Genomic DNA, 19,711 nt, shown 5'->3' on the forward strand with positions numbered 1-19,711 from the left:
ATGGCTATACCACATTTGGTTTAACTCTCAGTTGATAGGGTTGTTTCCACTGCTAGTTATTTTGAATACTGCTATGAACATTGACATATAAGTTTTGTGTGGGAATGTTTTTATTATAAAACAAAAATTTGAAACCTAACTTGAAAGGATAATAAATAACAAAGTATCTGAGTGCCCAGCACACAGTTTTTAAAGTTCTTAGCTTCTTTCCCTCTTACTTTTCTCCCTGATAGCTCCCGTGGTTTCCTCTGGGGTATCATAGTTGTCTGAGCCTGACTTGAATTCTCTCTCATCATATTACCTAGTCTTCCTAGCAAACAGTGGTAAGAGACACTGTGGATGTGTTGAATTCCCTGACTGCCACTGCTAATCATAATGGTCACCATATGGGGCAAAATACCAGTGAATCTTAACTTAGAGACTAGCCTACTTAGTTTAAGGGGGAAAAAAAGCCTTATCTTTGAACAGTTTCTGTAGAGCATGAACCCTATCAGAGAGTACAAGGGAATAGAAATTAGTGGTCTTAATCTGAGTTAGAAGGTGAACCCAAAATGGGAATTAGGATACCCTTAAGCTAATTGTAACCTGCCTCACTTCATTCAAAGTTTAATTTTTTTAAAGAACCTGACTTGAGAAGTCATTGGGAGACCCTTGGAGACCATCTAGCCTTTTATTCTGCTGTCGAACTGAGTAGTGTGCAAGTAGCTTATTTAAAAACCATAGAAGAAAATGAACCTGTGGGGGTAATAAGCCCCCAGAGCAACTGTAGATGAACAGAGTTGACTCAAAAGTAGGAAGGAAGAGATTAAGACCAAAGGGTCAAACCAGGGATTTTTTCTTTGACCTGCTTTATTTTAAGCAGACTGTTTAATGCTGGTAATAGGAACAGAGGGTAGCAGTGTTGTCATTGGACCATTTTTACAGTAGTTCTGGGAGCTGTGTTTCTTTTTCTGATCATATGGAACCCATGTGACCCCTGTGGTGGGTTCTAGGTAGGATGAGTATTATGGTGGGGTGTGGAAGTCATGATGCTTATTAGATGTTTCTATAATAATGATTTTAAAGTGTTAGAGATAGTTCTTTTGGTCATTAGCTTTAGGCATAGAACTGATTGTTACAGTGATTATGAATCTCTTTCCTAATTTACTAATTTTTGGGTTTTAGAAAAAAAATAAAAATTTAGTTTTAGGAATGGAAATGTTCTTATTCCTCCCTCTTTATTCTGCCTTCTTAATATTTCTCTGTATATGTATATTTAATTTTCAGTAATTTGGGGGAATCCTTTGCTATTGTTTAAGTAACTTGTCCTAGTAGGAAATGTTATCTTTGCAAAACACACGTGATAAAGTAGGCTAAATGTGAAAATGAAAAGTCACTTTCTGATGTGACCATGGATTAAGATAACTGGAATAGAATTGAGCCTCCAGTTGAGCACATTTCAGGACAGAGATGTTGGATGTGAGACACTGACATTGTGAGCTTATATGATATAATAAATAAAACCTGAAGTTCAAGCTTTTCCAGCTGATTCCTATTTTTTACAAGGATGGGTTGTCAAAGCCACAATTTTTCATTGTGGTTAAATTGGCTTGTCTCAAAACGTACAGTCTTTCCTTTGTGTTGTTTGTGCCATTTTTTTTCTCCCAGTTTTTCATTCCGAATGTTTTTCACTTTTTTTTCTGTTTGTTCAAGTCAGCCCAGGTTCCTTTTCTTCATTTGTTTTCTTTGATGTAGATGCCCAGCTTCATTAGACCTGCACATTTTCACACATACAAATCCATATAGTTTTTATTACGTTGGGATACAGTTTAATAATACACTGAAAGCAGTTCTCATAAATATGGGTTGATAATGATGGTGATATTGACTGGTAATTTACTTGGTCTCTACCTATTCTTGTAAAATGCGAATGTGGGACACTTGAAAGCCGTACCAAAGAGGTATACCTCCAGTATATTTTAGAGAATAATTTGCTTATGTACTGTTTTTATTAACAAGTAATTTGCATTTTCTTGTCTCTTAGGAGGAGAGCATTCCCATTGCTTTATCTGGTAGGGATATCTTAGCTAGAGCAAAAAATGGAACAGGCAAGAGCGGTGCCTACCTCATTCCCTTACTTGAACGGCTAGACCTGAAGAAGGACAATATACAAGGTTAGTTTGTTTAAACTAAAAATGGCGGTTTTGGAGCTATGTGGAAGATACTACCATCTTTTTTTAGAATTTACGTAATCTGGAGTTAGTATTTACTGTTTCACAGCTTGTGGCCCAGTTGTCTTGTAAAATACCCAGCTCTTTAAAAAGATTTCTAGTTTTCAGAGGACTTTTACATTACACAGTTTTGATAGTGTTCCAGTGAAATAGGCAAAATAAGTATTGCCTTATAGATAGGAAAGCAAAGATCATGAAGTTATCCGACTTTGCTACTTACGAACTATGGAACTGCGTTGTTTCTTGTGGAACCTACATGTCTGCAAGAGCTCATGAACTTTTTCCTCTATAAAGCCTGTGGTTTTGGAATTTTTAAGAGCTTAGGAAGTAGGGAAGAAACAAGTTTTCATAGTTGTACACAAAGTAAGCTAATAGTTAAAATTTTGACTTCTAAATTTTCCTAAATCTTGATCTGTAATGATCATTTCTCCCATCTTCCGTTTACCTGCATTCATGTGCTGTAAATGGAACCTGGGCAGCAGGCGTTTCCTATTCAGGTGTTTAGACTAGTGAATCCCTTACTGAAATATTAAATTAATAAACTTTGAGCCAATGTTGCCAAGTCAAAGAACCCTTTAAAGGTTTGTAACTAAAGAGTAGTACCAGGTTAATAAAGCAGTGTTGCCGAGGAAAAGTTTAAAGCTAGAACACTGTAATAGGTTCTTTTTTTTATAAAGGAGATTTACTTGTTTGATTTTCCAGAATTAGTTAGGCTTATTATGATTCAACTTTTTAATATGTCCTGAGTATTTAGATTGCAAGGGGCAGTATTCCTGTAGCTTATTAAACTCTTAAAATACGTTTCTTTTTTTCTGTTTTCCAGCAATGGTGATTGTTCCCACTAGAGAACTTGCTCTACAGGTCAGTCAAATTTGCATCCAGGTCAGCAAGCACATGGGAGGGGCCAAAGTGATGGCAACCACAGGAGGAACCAATTTACGGGATGACATAATGAGGCTTGATGACACAGGTAGGGAATGATTGATATAATCTGGCCTAGCTCTCCAAGTGTTATTACAGACACAGTGTTTGCTGAACTTACTAAAAATTGTTCTTAAGGACCAGAAACACTGCCTTAGAAAAATGAAATGACCATTTCATTCAAGAAAAGAGACAAATTGATAGTAATTGAAAGGATATTCAACCTTGCTGGTAATTTTTTTAATGTAAATAAAAATAGCAAATTGATATCGTACCTATCCGATTGGCACAGCTAAAAAATACTAGTAACCAATAATAAGTTTGAGAAAAAATAGTCTGTCTTCGAGCATTGGGGTATAAATTGATACGATCCTTATGGTGGGCAATTTGGGATTGTGTTTTGAAATTATAAATGTATTTTCAAGAATCTTTCCTGAAGACAAAACAGGGTTACTGCAGTGTGGTTTGTAGTACTGAAAAATTGGAATATCCGAAGTATCAGAGGAGATTGGCTAAATACATTGGGGTATAGTTTGAGTGGAATTCCATAAAGCTATTAAAAAGTGAAGCTGATCTGTATTTATTTTCATTAAGAATTCTCCGTGATATATCAGTGAGTGGAAAAAGATAAAACACAAGCATGAAATCCACTTACGTAAAATTATACATAAAGTTTGAGTCAATTTTATATATGAGATGCCTGGTATGTCTTTGTTATTGATTGGGGATAGTTTTAAGACAAGTATTCCCCCTTTTTTGGAGCAGGTGATTTGGGAAGCTGTTGGGCTGCCCCATGTGAAGTGAAACAAACAAGTATTCTCTGATCAACCTAAGATGAAATGAAAATCCATATCTTAAAACGTATCTTTTCTGTTTGTATTATTCCTACCTCTACAAGTTTCTGATAAAATATGTATGATAAACTTCTACTGTATCCTCTTTGCCCAAGCTAAAGTGAATGAGAATATGTATATATATTCTAATCTTGTGTAGTGCACGTGGTGATAGCTACCCCTGGAAGAATCCTGGATCTTATCAAGAAAGGAGTAGCAAAAGTTGATCATGTCCAGATGATAGTATTGGATGAGGTAATGTCTCTTCATTTGGAAAGTACTGTTATGTGCTTTGTTTATAACTGCCAGTGAATAAAGCAAAAGCTCTTTTTTTTGTGTGAAAAAAAAGCATACTAGAGGCTTGTGAACCTCTAGTAAATGCATGACTCTTGTCAATTCAAACTAATTCTCTTATAAAAGATGTTTTGCCCATTAAAGACAATAGATGGTGGGCATTTGTAGGAATAGTTCAGCCTTGTGTCTTTTTCTTAGGGATGCCAGATTGTAAGTTTTGTTTTTATTTTTCAAGAAAAGGAGTTGTTGAATATCTCAAAGCCAAGTTCATTCTAAATCTGTTTCCAATCAGTGATACATCTTAAAAAGCATCTAATGTCTCTAACTCCTCATTTAGTATAATTCATATACTGTATCAGTGTTAATGTTTTGAAAAAAAGTTATTTTCCTCTTTGGTTTGTGTTTTAGATAACTAGATCAGGTCGATCATAGTCTAATTCAGACAAGTTTTTAAATCTTTGTGTAACAAGAGATAATGTTTATTAGTCACTGTGTGCTACCACTACGTGCTGTACATGTTTTTTCATTTGCTTTTCACAACAACCCTGTAAGGTAGGTATCCTATAAAGCAGTTACTACTGCTAATTTTAAAGTCGTGAAAACTGAAGTATTGGGTGGTTAAATAACTCGCCAACATAGCTAGTAAGTGAAGGAGACAAGATTTCAACCCAGGTAGTTTGACTCTGTAGCTTGTACTCTCAACCACGTACTGCATCTAATGGAAATCACATTAAAATTTCATTAGGGGAACAAGGATTGTATCTGTCTAGGGTTTTCTCTTTCCTGTAGAATACAGTATTATATCTAGAATATGGTGGTATGTAGATTTTTCCCCCTTCTGAATCATTGCAAATGTGTCTTGGTGCCTTGGGGGGTAGACAGTGTTGTAGAGTACTGTTTACAACCAGGAGTAGTCCATGAATGTTCCTGTGGGATGATGCCTTATTAACCAAAGACCTTGGACACTAATTTTTTTGAAATTGTCTTTCCTTTATGCTGCAGGCAGATAAGTTGCTGTCACAGGATTTTGTGCAGATAATGGAGGATATTATTCTCACGCTACCTAAAAACAGACAGATTTTATTATATTCCGCTACTTTCCCTCTTAGTGTACAGAAGTTCATGGTGAGTATAAATCTGTACTTGGAAGCAGTGCCATCCTATTGCCCACGAGTATACCTTTATTCATAATTACATCTTGTTATCGGTTTATGCTGATTATTTCAAGTATTTGGCTTTCCTGCCAGCTGATCAATTAAGGTTTGTTGTGCATAACTGATTTTTTTAAACAGGAATTTGATTAAATTCTTCATTCACTTAGCATTTGGTGTCAGGCTGACATACAGCCATTGATGCTGGATAAATTGATTGCAGTGTAAGCCTAGATACAAAATACACAATAGGAATAGCTACATATCTGAATGTTAGATTTTCTATTACATGGTAACTTACTTCTTCGGTCATAGATTATTTATACTCTGAAGAAAACTACATGCCTTTAAAGCAAGAATTTATCAGAATGTATGGGGGATATGTTTCGAGTTTAAGAGATACGCTCTGCTTTTATTTAATTATATGACTCTTATTTTTTTCAGAATTCCCATTTGCAGAAACCCTATGAGATTAACCTGATGGAGGAACTAACTTTGAAGGGAGTAACCCAGTACTACGCCTATGTGACTGAGCGCCAAAAAGTACACTGCCTCAACACACTTTTCTCCAGGGTAATAGGCTTCAGTTGCTGAATATTACCCATTACTTAACCCCAAAATAACAGTTGTGTCTGTTTTTCCCACCATTTTCAATGTAAAAACAGTCCATAGCTTTTCCTAAAAAGTAGTTTTGGTTGTTGATCTGAAGTTGATACTGTATGATTGACATCAAAGACATTTTTAATTAAATTCTAAAATAATTTGACCTTAATTATAGTTGATCCTCATTATTTGCATATTCTGTATTTGCAAATTCGGCTACAGGCCAAAATTTGTAACCCTACAAGCAATACTCATGTGCTTTTGAAGTCATTTGTGGATACTAGTAACACGATGGAAAATACCAGCTGTTGTGCATATTCCCAGCTGAGATTGAACAAAGTGACACACTGCCTTCTTGTTTCAGCTCTCATAAACAAATGTCTTTTTCACAGTCTGTGCCACATTAATGCCACATTTTTTGCATTTTTGTGCCTCTTTTTTTTTTTTTTTTTTGGTTTATTTCATGGTTTAAAATGACTCCTAAGCTTAATGCTAAAGGGCTGTCCATTGCTCCTAAGCACAAGAAGACCGATGCGTTTTGCAGAGAAAATGTGTTTTAGATAAACTTCGTACAGACAGAAGTTACAGTGTTGTTGACCACGAGTAAATAAGGTGTCTTTGAACAATAACACACATAAAACAAGGTTATCTGTTGATCAGTTGATGAAAAAGTTGTGACTAGAGGCTCTTAGGAACCTTCCCCGTATCTTCCCATGAGCAGTGGTTCTATATTCACGTTTTCAGTGTTTGTAGTAACTTTATAGAACAGAATTAACTACAAATAATGAGAATTGAAGAATGTGTTTCAATCATGTTGGCAATTATGTGGCTCTTATTAAGCATACTCTTCTACAATAAAATTTATAACATCTGCAACTATTAAGTAAATGAGTAGTATTTACAAAATTTACAGTTTTGCATCTCTCTTGTATCATGAGATTCTAAGTCTTAGATCATGTTTTTTAGCATTTGTCAGTCAATATTTTTAGGATTTGGCAAAGCAAATGAAGGTTTTTGTTTTTCTTTTTCATGTCTCTCCCCCCACCTCCATGCTTAGCTTCAGATAAACCAGTCGATCATTTTCTGTAACTCCTCTCAGCGAGTTGAATTGCTAGCCAAGAAGATTTCTCAACTGGGTTATTCTTGCTTCTATATCCATGCTAAAATGAGGCAGGTGGGTATAAAACGAGAACCTCATGTGTGGATTTTAAAAATCTTTTTCTAAGTATTTTTTGGATTTTTGTTTTGTTTCAATGCTCCTCCATATGCCCTAAGTTTAAGAATAAATTATTCTTTAGTAGGCAAAAGACCGTTCATTTTAACCGCTGGGATTCAGTTTTCTAACTACAAAGTAGGGGTAAACATACTCTTACCTCACAAGAGGAAAATTGAGATAATGTATAAATGAGTACTTTGTCAAGTATGATACAAATAGGAGATTTTATTCCCTTCTTTCCCAAGTAATGTAGATTTGCACTGTTTAATACAGTAACCACTGGTCTCCTGTGACAATGTAAGTGAGTTAAAATTAAGTAAAATTTAAAATTTAGTTCCTCTGTCACACTAATCATTTCAAGTGCCATGTTACATGTGACTAGCAGCTACAGTTTTGGAAAGTACAGATATAGAACATTGCCGTCATTGCAGAAGGTTCTATTGGACAACACTCCTAGAGTTTTAATTTATGTACCTCTTCAGGTTGTATGTTTTTTTCTTCATTTGCCTTTAGGATGCAATCTCTAAATTTCAGAACTTCATTTAACAGTTCAAGTAAATTCAAACTATAAAAACAACATTTGTGTTGTGTGTGGTAAACATTGAAATTTTGTGAAAACAGTTTCTGTAGACTAACAGATAAAGAATTTGAGTTAACTCATCTTTGGTTTTCAAAGAAGCTTTATGATAATGGAACAGATACCACCGGGTAGACCCTAATATTAGAAATTGTCACAGGAAATTGTGTTAAGCTGTAGAGAATATTTCAGAGTGGAAAAACGTTGCTTTGAAAAGAAAGACCAGTTTGCCAGATGCTAGATTCGTCACTTGTGCTAGAATTGTTATGCATGCGTTTTCATTTTTTTTTTTTTAATTGAAAAATAGGTTTTTGGGGTGTCTGGGTGGCTCAGTCAGTTAAGCATCTGACTCTTGATTTTGGCTCAGGTCATGATCTCAGGGTGGTGAGATCAAGCCCCACGCTTGGTGGGAAGTCTGCCTGAGATAATTTCCATCTGCCCACCCTGCATGCTCGCTGGCTTTCAAAAGGAAAGTACATTTTTGTTTTTGCATACAGTAACTAAAACAAATAGTCAATGTTTTGGTCAAGCCAAACTTTTGTCATCTTCTGTTTGAAACATTTAAAAAATGGATATACAGAAACATGGTGAAAGTTGCCACTTAAAATCCACTTCAGCAAAAAGGGTAAGAATATCCTTAACAATTAAGATAAATGCTAAATAAAGATACAGGTAGGTGTTTTGGTTTGGTTTAGTTTGGTTTTTTTGAAGACTTTATTTATTTGAGAGACAGAGTATGAGCAGGGGAGCCTGACATGGGGCTTGATCCCAGTACCCCAGGATCATGACCTGAGCTGAAGGCAGACGCTTAACTGAGTCACCCAGGCACCCCTTGTTTGTTTTTTTAAGTAGGCTCCACAGCGAGCGTGTAGCCCAGTGTGGAGCTTGAACCTCAACACTGAGATAAGCCCTGAGCTGAGATCAAGAGTCAGATGTTTAACTAACTGAACCACCCAGGCGCCCCCATAGATGTTTTAGTTGCTTATTCATTCCCATGGGAAACTAATTTATGATTAACTTTTTTACCTTTTGTTTTTACCTTATGGGTATTGAATTCGTTCATCTCTCATTTGTGTAAATTTGGGGTATACAAAACTTTGGATAGGAGAAATTAGTGGTGAGAAATTTAGGGCTGTGCGTATGAGTTTTTAAACAAATTAAATGCATTGCTTTGTTCCTAGGAACATCGAAATCGTGTATTTCATGATTTCCGAAATGGCTTATGCCGCAATCTTGTTTGCACTGGTAAGTATTTCCTTTACCCATTGTTTTCCTCCTGGTTCTGCTCTGCTTTTTCTGTCCATATCTCCCAACAGGATCTGTGACAAGAGTTCAGCTCACTCTAATGCCATTTCTGGAATTTCTGAAGTTGAGAATGAGCTATAGTTAATTCCTGAAGTTAGTTTCCATATCTGAAACTTCAGAATACTTGTTACTGACACTCATCATACCTCATCTCTGTCTTTTAAACTAGTTTTGGAATTTCTGTGTTTTCTGAATAATTTTAACATACAGGAATGAGTTTTATGTACCGTTTGCAAAATAAATTACATTAAGAAACTGTATTTTGGAAATTATTTACTGTAGTCTTTTAAATTTTTTTGCCATAAACAGACTAGTCTGTATTTTGGTGTTATTTCAGTACACGAAGAAGAACAAATTGGGGAAGGCAGGTGGACAGTCAGATCAGACAAAGCAGATAGATTTAGTATCCTCCCATCTCTACACTGGAAATAAAATCTTAGCATTGGTATGAGATTAATCATCTAAACTGGGCTTCTGGGTAGAGAGAAGAGCCTGGATTTTTTTTTTTTTTTTAGTTGAGGTATACACAGAAATAGTGATTATAAGGATATTCAGTGAATTTTAGCATGTGTACACACCCGTATTACTAGCACCCAGATCAAAATTTTAGAATATTATACAATTTGGATGCTTAAGAATACTGCTATAGACATAAACTCCAAATTTATACTAACAGAATATTGAATTTGCTTATTTATAAGAACCAAAAAAGGGCTATCCGATATCCTGGGTGTTTCCAGTTTATCTCATTTCTCTGCTTTATATCTAAAAGAACAGTTAATACAGCTGTGAATTAATACATTTATGTTTATCAGCACTTCTAACCTTTGTATTGAAGTAATCAAATAGAAAATATCTGATTTGGTGGAAAGGATACTAGACTCCTAGAATTTTAAGATTGGGGTTCAAGTCCTACCCTTTTAACTTGTAATCGTATGACCTTGGACAAATCGTACTTTTCTTTTGTGCCTTTTTTTATTTGTAAAATGGGAATGCGTTAAAGTGAATTTTGCACAAATACCTGTTGTAGTTTATTCATTCAAAAATAGTTTTTGATATTCAACATATATTTATTTCCTCTTTGCCAGGTATTTACTTAGCTTAGTGCTAAAAAAAAGAAAATGTTACTCCTCAGTTTTATGTTATGTATATTTTAACCACAGTTAAAAAATTTTAAATATGTACACACTTCCTGCACTAGGGAGCCTATAAAAGAACTAGTTCATCAGTGAAATGTTGAGTTAAGCAAATTCAGAACGTGCAAACAGAACAGTATTCAGTATATCATCAAGTAAGTCTAAATAACATAGGTATATAAAGCGTGTAAATAAATACATGCAAAGTTTCACCACTTACTTTAAGAAGAGATGGTTTAATCAGATAAAAAAGGTAACAAGAGTCTAAGGCCCTGCAACCTTTTTCTTTAAAGTGTCAGGTAGTAGATGTTTTAGACTTCGTATACCATTTGGTCTCTGTACAAGTTATTCAGCTCTGTCATTCCGGCTCAAAAGCACCCTTAAACAGTACATGAGCAAATGGGTATCGTCCTGTGGCAGTAAAACTTGATTTACAGAAACAGTTTTGGGCTAGATCTACGAGGGAGTAAAAGTAATTTACAAACGTGAGGTATCTGTAGTAAGGAATCCTAAATTTTCATAGGAAAGGAAATTAGCTATCCTGATCTGAGAAGGAGTTGTAACTGGCTCTATAAACTAAGTTTTAGACTTGCAGAAGGAGTTTTAAGTTAGGGGACTGGCATCAAATGTGATCCATAGAGGGCTTCAAGAAGATACATTTAAGGAAGGATAAGTAGATGAATTTCATGGAGAGGAAGGTTTGAGGAAGAGATGTGTTAGAGAACTATGTTAAGACCAAAGTATAGAGTGGAGGACTTTGTATGTCAATTTTAATTTTATCCAGAGGCAAGTTGAAAGAATGAGTTATAAATTGAAAGCAGTAGTTTAGAAATACTTGTCACCATCGTGGATTATTTTGGAATATGGAGCTGATAGAAGCCTTGAAACCTAATTATTAGTCTATTGTCACTTTCTTTACTTGCAGTTTTCAGAGCCTAAATTAGCATAGTTATTGTGGGACTAGAAAAGAGAAGGTGTGGTCTTGTGTTTGCCTCAGACTTGTAAATCACTTAGTAGAATGAAAGGAATGAATTCAGAAAGTATAAATAATTACTAAGAGTGGATTACCTCTTCTTTTTGAGGTATTCTTGGTTACACAACAAAGTCTTTAATCTATTTTAATCTTGGATTACATACTGAAAGATAGTTGAAAATTACTCCTGAGACTCATTTATGAGTTTATAGTTTACCAGTCATTCTGACCTCTTGCATTTGCAGTTACCTTAAACCATTTTTAAAAACTTAATAGGACTAGGAAAGGTAACTTGCTAGCAGAAAGTTTTTTATGATAATGTGCATGAAAGGTAATGCTAGTAATTTGCAAGTGCATTTGAATAACTGAATGAAGTGACTAAAACTTAGGTTGCACTAGAAATACATGTTAAAGGTACCAAGAAACATGCTTAAATTGAAAGATATAATGGAGATTCTTCCTTTCTCTTTTAAGATTTGTTTACCCGAGGTATTGATATACAAGCTGTGAATGTGGTAATAAACTTTGACTTCCCAAAGCTGGCAGAGACCTATCTCCATCGTATTGGAAGATCAGGTGAGGAAAAGGAAGATATTCTTCATGGAAGTGTTTTGAAAGTGTAATCACTAAATTCTGTTCTTTTGTTAAAGTGTAGTAGTGATGAGAATAGTGAATTAAAACTGATTTAGTTGTTATTTAAGACTGATTTCTAATTCTTGTAGAGCATTTAAGAAAAGTTAAAAAACTTCACTGTATGCTTAAATTGAGATAAAATTCACAAGTGAGATCCTCACTTATTAGGTGGTACGATCTAACTATTTAGTGTATGTATTTTGGCAACTTTTGACACAAATGAGCATTTGTTTTGTCATCTGAAAAAGGTAAAACAGGGTACTTCTTTGGGCTGTGAAACCTTAAGTTGTAATGTGTGTATGAGGAGACCGTAAGAAGTGGTTTTATAAGTTCAGAATGGCACTGAACAAAAACATTCTGTATGGTTTCGCCACTGATCGACTTGTACGTGCACATCAGTTCTCCTATTTAACTCAATTTTTTATTTAAAAAAATGTTTTTCATAAGGTCGCTTTGGTCATCTTGGCTTAGCCATCAACTTGATCACATATGATGATCGCTTCAACCTGAAAAGTATTGAGGAGCAGCTGGGAACAGAAATTAAACCGATCCCAAGCAACATTGACAAGAGCCTGTATGTGGCAGAATACCACAGCGAGCCTGTAGAAGATGAGAAACCTTAACAAGCATGTGCGTACCTGACAGAACAGCTAAGTGAGCATAGTGTTTAAATCAAGATCTCTTTCCTGGAAGAAATTTGCTGTTGCACTACATGTAATATCAGTGATAGGGTAGAACTGTTGGCATAAATGACGGTAAACTGGATGTATTGCTTGGGTGAAGTTGTGGTCCCATTAGAGAATCCATAAATGCTGCTCTTGAGTGCAGTCTTCCAGTATAATGTGACAACGAGAGCAGTACTTAAGACAAATCCAGACTTCCAAAATAATGAAAGCAGAGAAGATTCTTTTTCAGCAGTTTGAATATGAAAATATTTTTTGTATTTTCCTTTATCACCCAGTCATTTCTCTGTTGTTAGCATCACACTTAATTTCTACTGGGCATCTTAATCAGGTTAATTACCTGCAGTGCCTCATTGCCAAATGTGTAATCAGGTTGTGAGAATAAATGTCTTTTTTTACCCTCTTATATCATTGTTTGGTGACTGTTGGACTCTGGGAGTAATGCTCAAAAGAAGGCTCAACATAAATGAATACAGGCTGTTTTGCAGTTTTTTCTAAGGAAAATGAAAATCGGTTTTATTTGAGAGATGGTAGTTTCCAAATTAGCAATGAGCATTTTACCTGTTAACTCTTTTTTTTTTTTAAGGTTTTATTTACTCATTTGAGAGAGAGAACACAAGCGGAGGGAGGGGCAGAGGGAGAGGGACAAGCAGACTCCCTGCCAAGCAGGGACTCTGGGATCCTAGGATCTTGACCTGAGCCTAAATCAGGTGATTAACCAACTGAGCCACCCAGGCGCCCCATTTACCTGTTACTCTTTCTAAGTTCCTAAGTTACTCTCTTCACTTTAGTTTCTTTCTCCTCCCGACCCCCTAAAATGTTTTTTTGTTTTTCTTGATTTAATTGTTTTGGATATCAGCTTTCAGGCTCTCGGTCCATCTCTGGAATGCCTAGCAGAAATTCCTTAATCCTAAATGGATTCTACGGCTGGCAAAGGCTCAGTAGAATCCACTACAGATAGAGCATTTGGGTTGGAGATTGTGAAAACCTAGGTATCCTGGTTCATATTGCTTTCAAAAAAGTTAATTTTAGGTTTCTTCCTTCTTTCTTTAGGCTTTGACAAACTACAGAAGGCTCGTTTGGATCTGTGACACATCGTTTGGGGGGGATGCTCTTCTCTTTGTGGGTTTTTCATCTTCTTTTTATTTTGGAACTATGAAGACTTAAAAGAGCTCAGACATTTTTTCTTTTTTTAACTGGTGAAGAGAAAAAGCTGAAAAGAAGGAATTTACCTATTTTGTTCCACTTGTTTGCACTGTGTGCTGACTGAACATTAGTTGCACTAACTGCTGGTTTTTAAAAAATGTTTTCTGGGGAAGGGGACAAGGAAGGAGGAGAAAGAAGAGAAGGGGAGAAACCCTAAAAAGAGAAGAATCTTGATGAACACACAAGCTTGTCTGCAATTTCAAAATTCTCCAACAGCTGACTCTTGAGTGCATTTCAACTTCTCCCTAATTGCTCATCCGTTTTTTAAGCCTGAAGAGCTTATTACTTATTTGTGCGAAGTGCCTTATGCTATGAGACCATTCAGAATATCATCTTTTAGACACAGCCCAAGGAATCAACAGTAGTAATTCTTTCCTTTTTTTGTTTTTCTCTTTTTTTTTTTCCCTTTTTTAGATTTTTTGTCTTTTCATTTTGGTTTCAAGTTAAAGTCTCTCCCCTTTTTACCCGATACTCAAGCCCAGGGCTGGAAGATGACACGTATTAGTAATGTTAAACACCATTCTCTTTTTCTTTATGTGGAGGAGTTGATATGCAACTGCAGTTCATCCGCACTGTAAATACATGTATTTAAAAAAAAAAAAACAATCCCAAGTAAAAATTTCTTCTGGGCTGAGTAGATGACAGCATCATCGCTCCCAAAGGAAAGAGCAGTCTATCATTGCAGGAGCCATATGACAAGCCTTTGTGCTCTATAGCAGAACACTAAAGACTGGTTTACATACGCTTCCATTAGCAGTTATGGCACTTGATGTGTAGACATGTCAGAGCCTTGACCCTCTTTCCTCTGTGGCAAAGCGTGTCCCATAGAAAATTGGGTGTGTATACTTGTATAAACTTTGTAAATAAGTTTTTTTCTGGGTTCATATATATATATATATACATATATATATATTTTTTTTTTGGATGAAGGTTGCTGGGATTAAGGGGATTAGAATGATTATGGGAGCAGCTAAAGATGAGAGGGGCTCAGTTTTCCGCAACACTAAATTCTAAAAAATACTTTGGCCTCTTAGTGTAGAGAGCAGACCTCTGTGGTGACCCTGTGTTGGAAGAGGGAACCAGAAGTCTGGGATTCACTGTTTGCTGCCACACTGTATCATGTAATACCTTTGGGGAACACCTGCCAGAGAGAGCAAGGAAACTTCAAAAACCTATGACTCAAGATGTTATTTTTGAGAAGCTCTCTCTGATTTTGCTTCTTCCCCCCCCTTTTAAAAAAAGTTTGAGGAACTTTTCAAGCTCAGCAAAAGGGGACAAAGATTAATCTCCCTTGCAGTGTGGGGATTCAGTTAAGTGGCAGTGTCTGAGCAGTGTATGTACAAAGCATGGATTTTGCATTTCAGAATATTAGCCAGTACCAGCTTTGGTAAGGTTAGCAGTTCTGGAGCTTACTTTCTGTGGATCACTTCCTGTACTGTGTAAGAGTGTTGCCCTCTGCCCACCTTGATACATAAACTTGCAGGAATGGGCAACTCTTGAGAGCTGTTAACTTTTCATGCTACAGAAAGCTGCTTGCCATCCTTTTGCTTTGTGACAAGAATTATCTGTCATTTTGCATTGTAAATTGCTGGCAAATGCTTTACAGTCAATAGTGTTGCTTTAAATTGTGCCCCTCCCAACATGCTTGATGTTTGGCCTGATCTCCAGGCAAAAGGAGTGAGATGAATCAAAACCAGTGAACTTTTTTTTAAAATGTTTTTAATTCCCTTTTAACCCAGTGTACTAGGTCAATCAGGAGGCATCTAGGGTTTAAAAAAAAAAAAAACAAAAAATAAAATTTAAAAAATTTGATTTCCATATTCCATTTTTTCAAAACCCTAAAATATTTCAAGATAAGTCCTGCATATGCTTTCATGCTGAACTCATCTGGATAAAGAAATCAATTATTCAAAGTTGCTTTTTTTGACTCTTGCCTAGTTCTAAGCAAAACTATTTGTGACTCACCCAAAACTCCCTAGGATCAAAATCCTGCAGATGCCTCCTGATCAGACATAGCCCTAACTCCTTAAAAAACTGTAGCAAGAGCTGCACAGTACAAACCCAAAAAGGAATAAGCTCATTTATTTGGTATCCAAGCTATGTTCTATCCAGCCAGTGTTGGTTACTAAATACAAGCCCTAATTAAGGAATAACTTTTTTCCAGGGAGGGGTGGGGGGAGGGAATTTAGAAGGCATCAACTTTTGACCAAAAAAATCTTGCCCTTGTACTGATGCAGCTCTCTCTTTCTCCCCCACTTCTGGCGAGATAAGAGGGATCATTCATTATAGAAGAAAAGAAAGGCTTTTAAATGCAATTTGATATCTCGCTAGAGAGTGTGTGGGTGACAAAACAAACCGCGCAGTCTTCTTTGCCATCCTCAGACTGTGCCTCGTGCCACATGCCTGTGGGTCCCTCTTAAAGCACAGACTTAATTGAGAGTATTACTGAAGTATAGCCTCTGATGAGGAGTGGCACTTAAACTATCTGGGACACCACTATTGGACACAGTCCTGTAGAGGCAGCTGTCCAGTTTTGGTGCTTGACTCTTGAATAGGAGTTGTTGAATGGAAAGATGCTCTAAGGACTAGGTCAAAGCCTAGTCTTTTTTTTTTTTTTTTTTTTTAATCCCCCTCACTATAAGGAGAATTGTTATTGGAAATTGTTTTTGTGTTCTTTCCACTATTGGGTGTCCATTTTAAGTAATGGTAATATTTTTTCCAGGGGTTGGTTTGGATGAAACTGTTCCCTATTTTTAATATTTAAAGTATGTCCAACTCATGGTTTTGCCTATGGTTGTAGTTGTGTAATGAGTTATGGACTGTTACATACCTTACTGCCTCTGGGCCTATGTTTTGTTTCTCTCTTCCCATACATTCCAGTGGAGAAACTTTCTTGGCTTTCCCTTGGGAATAGAATAGCTTATTCTAAAATGATTTTCCATGGGAAGAAACAAGGGAGAAGCAAATCTAAATATATCTCTCAATTATTTTCCAGTTGGTCCCAGCATCATCATATGGCTGAGCCCCAATGGCTGAGGGGAGGGGGGAGGCAATTGGTTATCAATATTTATTTTCAGAATGAGATGGGAGCATCTTTCCTTTGCTGTGTGCTTTGTGTTTGATACCATCATGCTTGGGTTAGAACCAGACAACTCAGCACAAAGCCTTGAGTGTAACTTTGTTGGAATCAAAACATCTCATTCTGATCACTTGGTTTTGTTTTCGTTTTTTTTTTTTTTTTTTTTTTAAATAGGGGTGGGAGGGAGGTTACTTTGCCCCAAAAGGGAGGGTGTCTGCACTAAGGATTTAGAAACACTTTGGAAGCTCATAACCTCATCAGAAATGGCCTTTAGCCACACTCCTGACCTTACAGATGAGTAACAAAAAGATGAAATAATTTTTTGGGAATTAAGCCATGTTATTTTAATTTGCTACTTTTTTCAGCGTTCTGTGTATCTTAAAAATTGTTACTGTGGAATCCTTTTCTGACAAAATGCCTTTTGTCAAGCAAAATTTTTGGCTTCGTGGGAGCTGAAGTCAGTCAGCTTTTTGGTGAAATTAAGTGGACTTTGGTGAGCTTGTAGTTCTACTTTATATCCTTACAGATAGTTTTTTAAAACTCCCAAAGAAAATCTCTGGTCTTAAAAACTCATCTTTGGGGTAAAGAGTTAAGTGTCCAAAGGCTCTAACAGTTCATGAGGTTAGAGGGAGCTAGCCTGGCACCTGGACTCTGCCCCTCCACAGCTGACAGATTCCAGCAGAAGTGTGTTTAAATTCTCCAGTAGACAATACTGGGCAGGGCAAGGGAGGGGGTAGGGCTGGGTTATTAAGATACAGGCTACTGTATTTTAACCAATGGTTGTGGGGGAGGGGTGCCTGGAGAAAACAAAGTCACTTCCCTTTTTTGAAACAACTAAAACTTGAAAAAATGTATTTTTGTTCAGTAAAAATGGGATAGAATTCCAGTGTCCCTAGTCACAAGGGACCAGTTCCACTGAGAAGTGAACAGTGGGGACTCAAAATTTTGAAAACATTTGGGGAAAGGGAAAATTGGCTTTCTGTTAATTGGCAAATGTTCCAGTGGGACTCTGTTTTTGTTGGGAACGTGTTATGTTGTATGTACACATATGGACCAGAGTCTGCTGAGTTTATAAGGTTCAGAAAAAATGATAAAATGATAAAATCTTGGTTTTTGTTAATTTATCTCAATAAAAGCCCACTGGAACTCCAAATGTGTGTGTGGTATGTCAGTAGCAGCTGTGCTATTTAGGAATCCTTGCATTTGAGAACATTTTACTAAAGTAATTCACATGGTGAGACGGTAGGACATTCTCAACACTACTGTAAGCCCAGTTGAGTAAAACCTGAGATGGCTCATCTCAGTGCACCCTCATCCAGTGTAGATAATGTCTTACGTCCTCATTCCACTTTTTCAGTTGTCATTGCCTGAACAGAGAACTGAGATAATCATTTGGAGAGACGTTACAAGGAATCACCTCCCAGAACTGTCCAAATGTTTCAGTAAATTGAACATGCCCACGAAAGGTATTTAGCAATGAATCTAATAATATGAACAGAATTTGTGTGCTAAGAAGTATAAAATACTGATGAAATCTAAAGACCTAAGTGAGAAATCCAGACACTTAAAGCTAAACACAGCCCCCTTTGCTCTAACCCCAAAAGAAATACTTAGGTATAACTAGCAAAATGTTCACAACACTTAACATACTGAAAGCTGCAAAATAACACTGATGAAAGAAATTGAGAGGTGCCACGTTCGTGGATTGCAATGCCGTAATTTTGAAAAGATGGAAGGGCTTATTAACCTGATTTCAAGACTCAGCTACAGCAAAGTTGTAAACAGTTCTTTCACTACACTACATTGTCTATGAAGAAACGGGAACATGACTTCAACCTTTCCATCTAAAGAGCAGAGATTGCAGAGGTTAGTGCCACTGACACTTGAAAGATGAGACATTGGTTGTTCTTACCATATATTCATTCAACACACGCATATTTGTGTAGAAGACAAATGGATTATAGAGAGTGATAGTGGATTATCATAAACTTAACCAGGTGATGACTTCCATTGCAACTGCTGTAAAAATTCTTTGCCACCCGGAATGTAGCTATTGATGTATTGAGTGCTTTTCTCCCCCCTCTAGACCTCAGCAATGACAAACCGTTTGCTATTAGCTAGCTGTCAGGACCAACAATACAACTTCATTGTTATATGTCAAGACTCTTATTACCCTTCTAGCTGGTCCGGAGAGACTTTGATCACCTCTGAATTCTGCAGGATATCATGCTGGCCCACAATATTATGGACATGGTGAGCAGGAAATAGTATCTACCTGGATACGTTGGTAAAACTCAAGCGTGCTAGAGGATAGGAAATCAATTTCACAAAAAATCACAGACCTGCCTCAGTGAGATTTTAGGGATCCAATGGACCAGGGCATGTTGCAATATCCCTTTCTAGGTGAAGGACAAATTGCTAAATCTGGCCTCTCCTATCACAAAGAAACCTAAGGCTTAGTGGGCCTCTTTGGATTTTTGAAGGCAATATATACTTTGGATGTGTCACTCTAAATCATTTGCTGAGAAATCAGAATTGTTGCCATTTTTAAGGGTGGCCCAGAGCAAGAGAAGGCTCTGCAACAGGTCCAAGCTACAGTACAGGTTGCTCTGCCTCTTAGGCCTTACGATCTAGCAGATCCAACGATCTTGAAGTTATCTATGGCAGGTAGGGATGCTTGTATAGAGCCTTTGGCGGGCCCCTTTCAGTGAATGACAGCAGAGCAGAGTCCTTTAGGATTTTTCATCCTCTGAAGAAAAAATATTCCTCCTTTCGAGAACGTTTCTAGCTTGCTATTGGGCCTTTAGAAAGGACCAAATGCTTGACCACTAAGCATTATCAAATTACCTGAATTGCCCATCATGAATTGGATGTTGCCTGACTCATCAAGT

General features: G+C 36.6%; 1 protein-coding gene across 4 annotated transcripts in view; it reads left to right on the plus strand.

The window, feature by feature from the left end:
- Positions 1-17,973, plus strand: part of DDX6 (DEAD-box helicase 6) — a 31,297-nt gene extending 13,324 nt beyond the window's left edge. For 3 of the 4 annotated variants that reach the window (XM_045797935.2, XM_045797934.2, XM_087868375.1), the window contains exons 5-14: positions 2,024-2,153; positions 3,034-3,180; positions 4,125-4,219; positions 5,261-5,383; positions 5,854-5,982; positions 7,070-7,186; positions 8,987-9,050; positions 11,694-11,795; positions 12,300-12,482; positions 13,589-17,973. In XM_045797935.2, the coding sequence (XP_045653891.1) occupies positions 2,024-2,153; positions 3,034-3,180; positions 4,125-4,219; positions 5,261-5,383; positions 5,854-5,982; positions 7,070-7,186; positions 8,987-9,050; positions 11,694-11,795; positions 12,300-12,475 (1,083 nt within the window). In that variant the 3' untranslated portion in view covers positions 12,476-12,482; positions 13,589-17,973. Of the gene's footprint in view, positions 1-2,023; positions 2,154-3,033; positions 3,181-4,124; positions 4,220-5,260; positions 5,384-5,853; positions 5,983-7,069; positions 7,187-8,986; positions 9,051-11,693; positions 11,796-12,299; positions 12,507-13,588 lie in introns of all 4 variants that reach the window. The other variant, XM_045797936.2, reaches the window with a different exon arrangement.
- Positions 17,974-19,711: the final 1,738 nt, after the last annotated feature.

Source organism: Ursus americanus, chromosome 16 (genome assembly GCF_024610735.1).
Source record: "Ursus americanus isolate L20-20 chromosome 16, mUrsAme1.1.p, whole genome shotgun sequence".
NCBI classification, from domain to species: Eukaryota; Metazoa; Chordata; class Mammalia; order Carnivora; family Ursidae; genus Ursus; species Ursus americanus.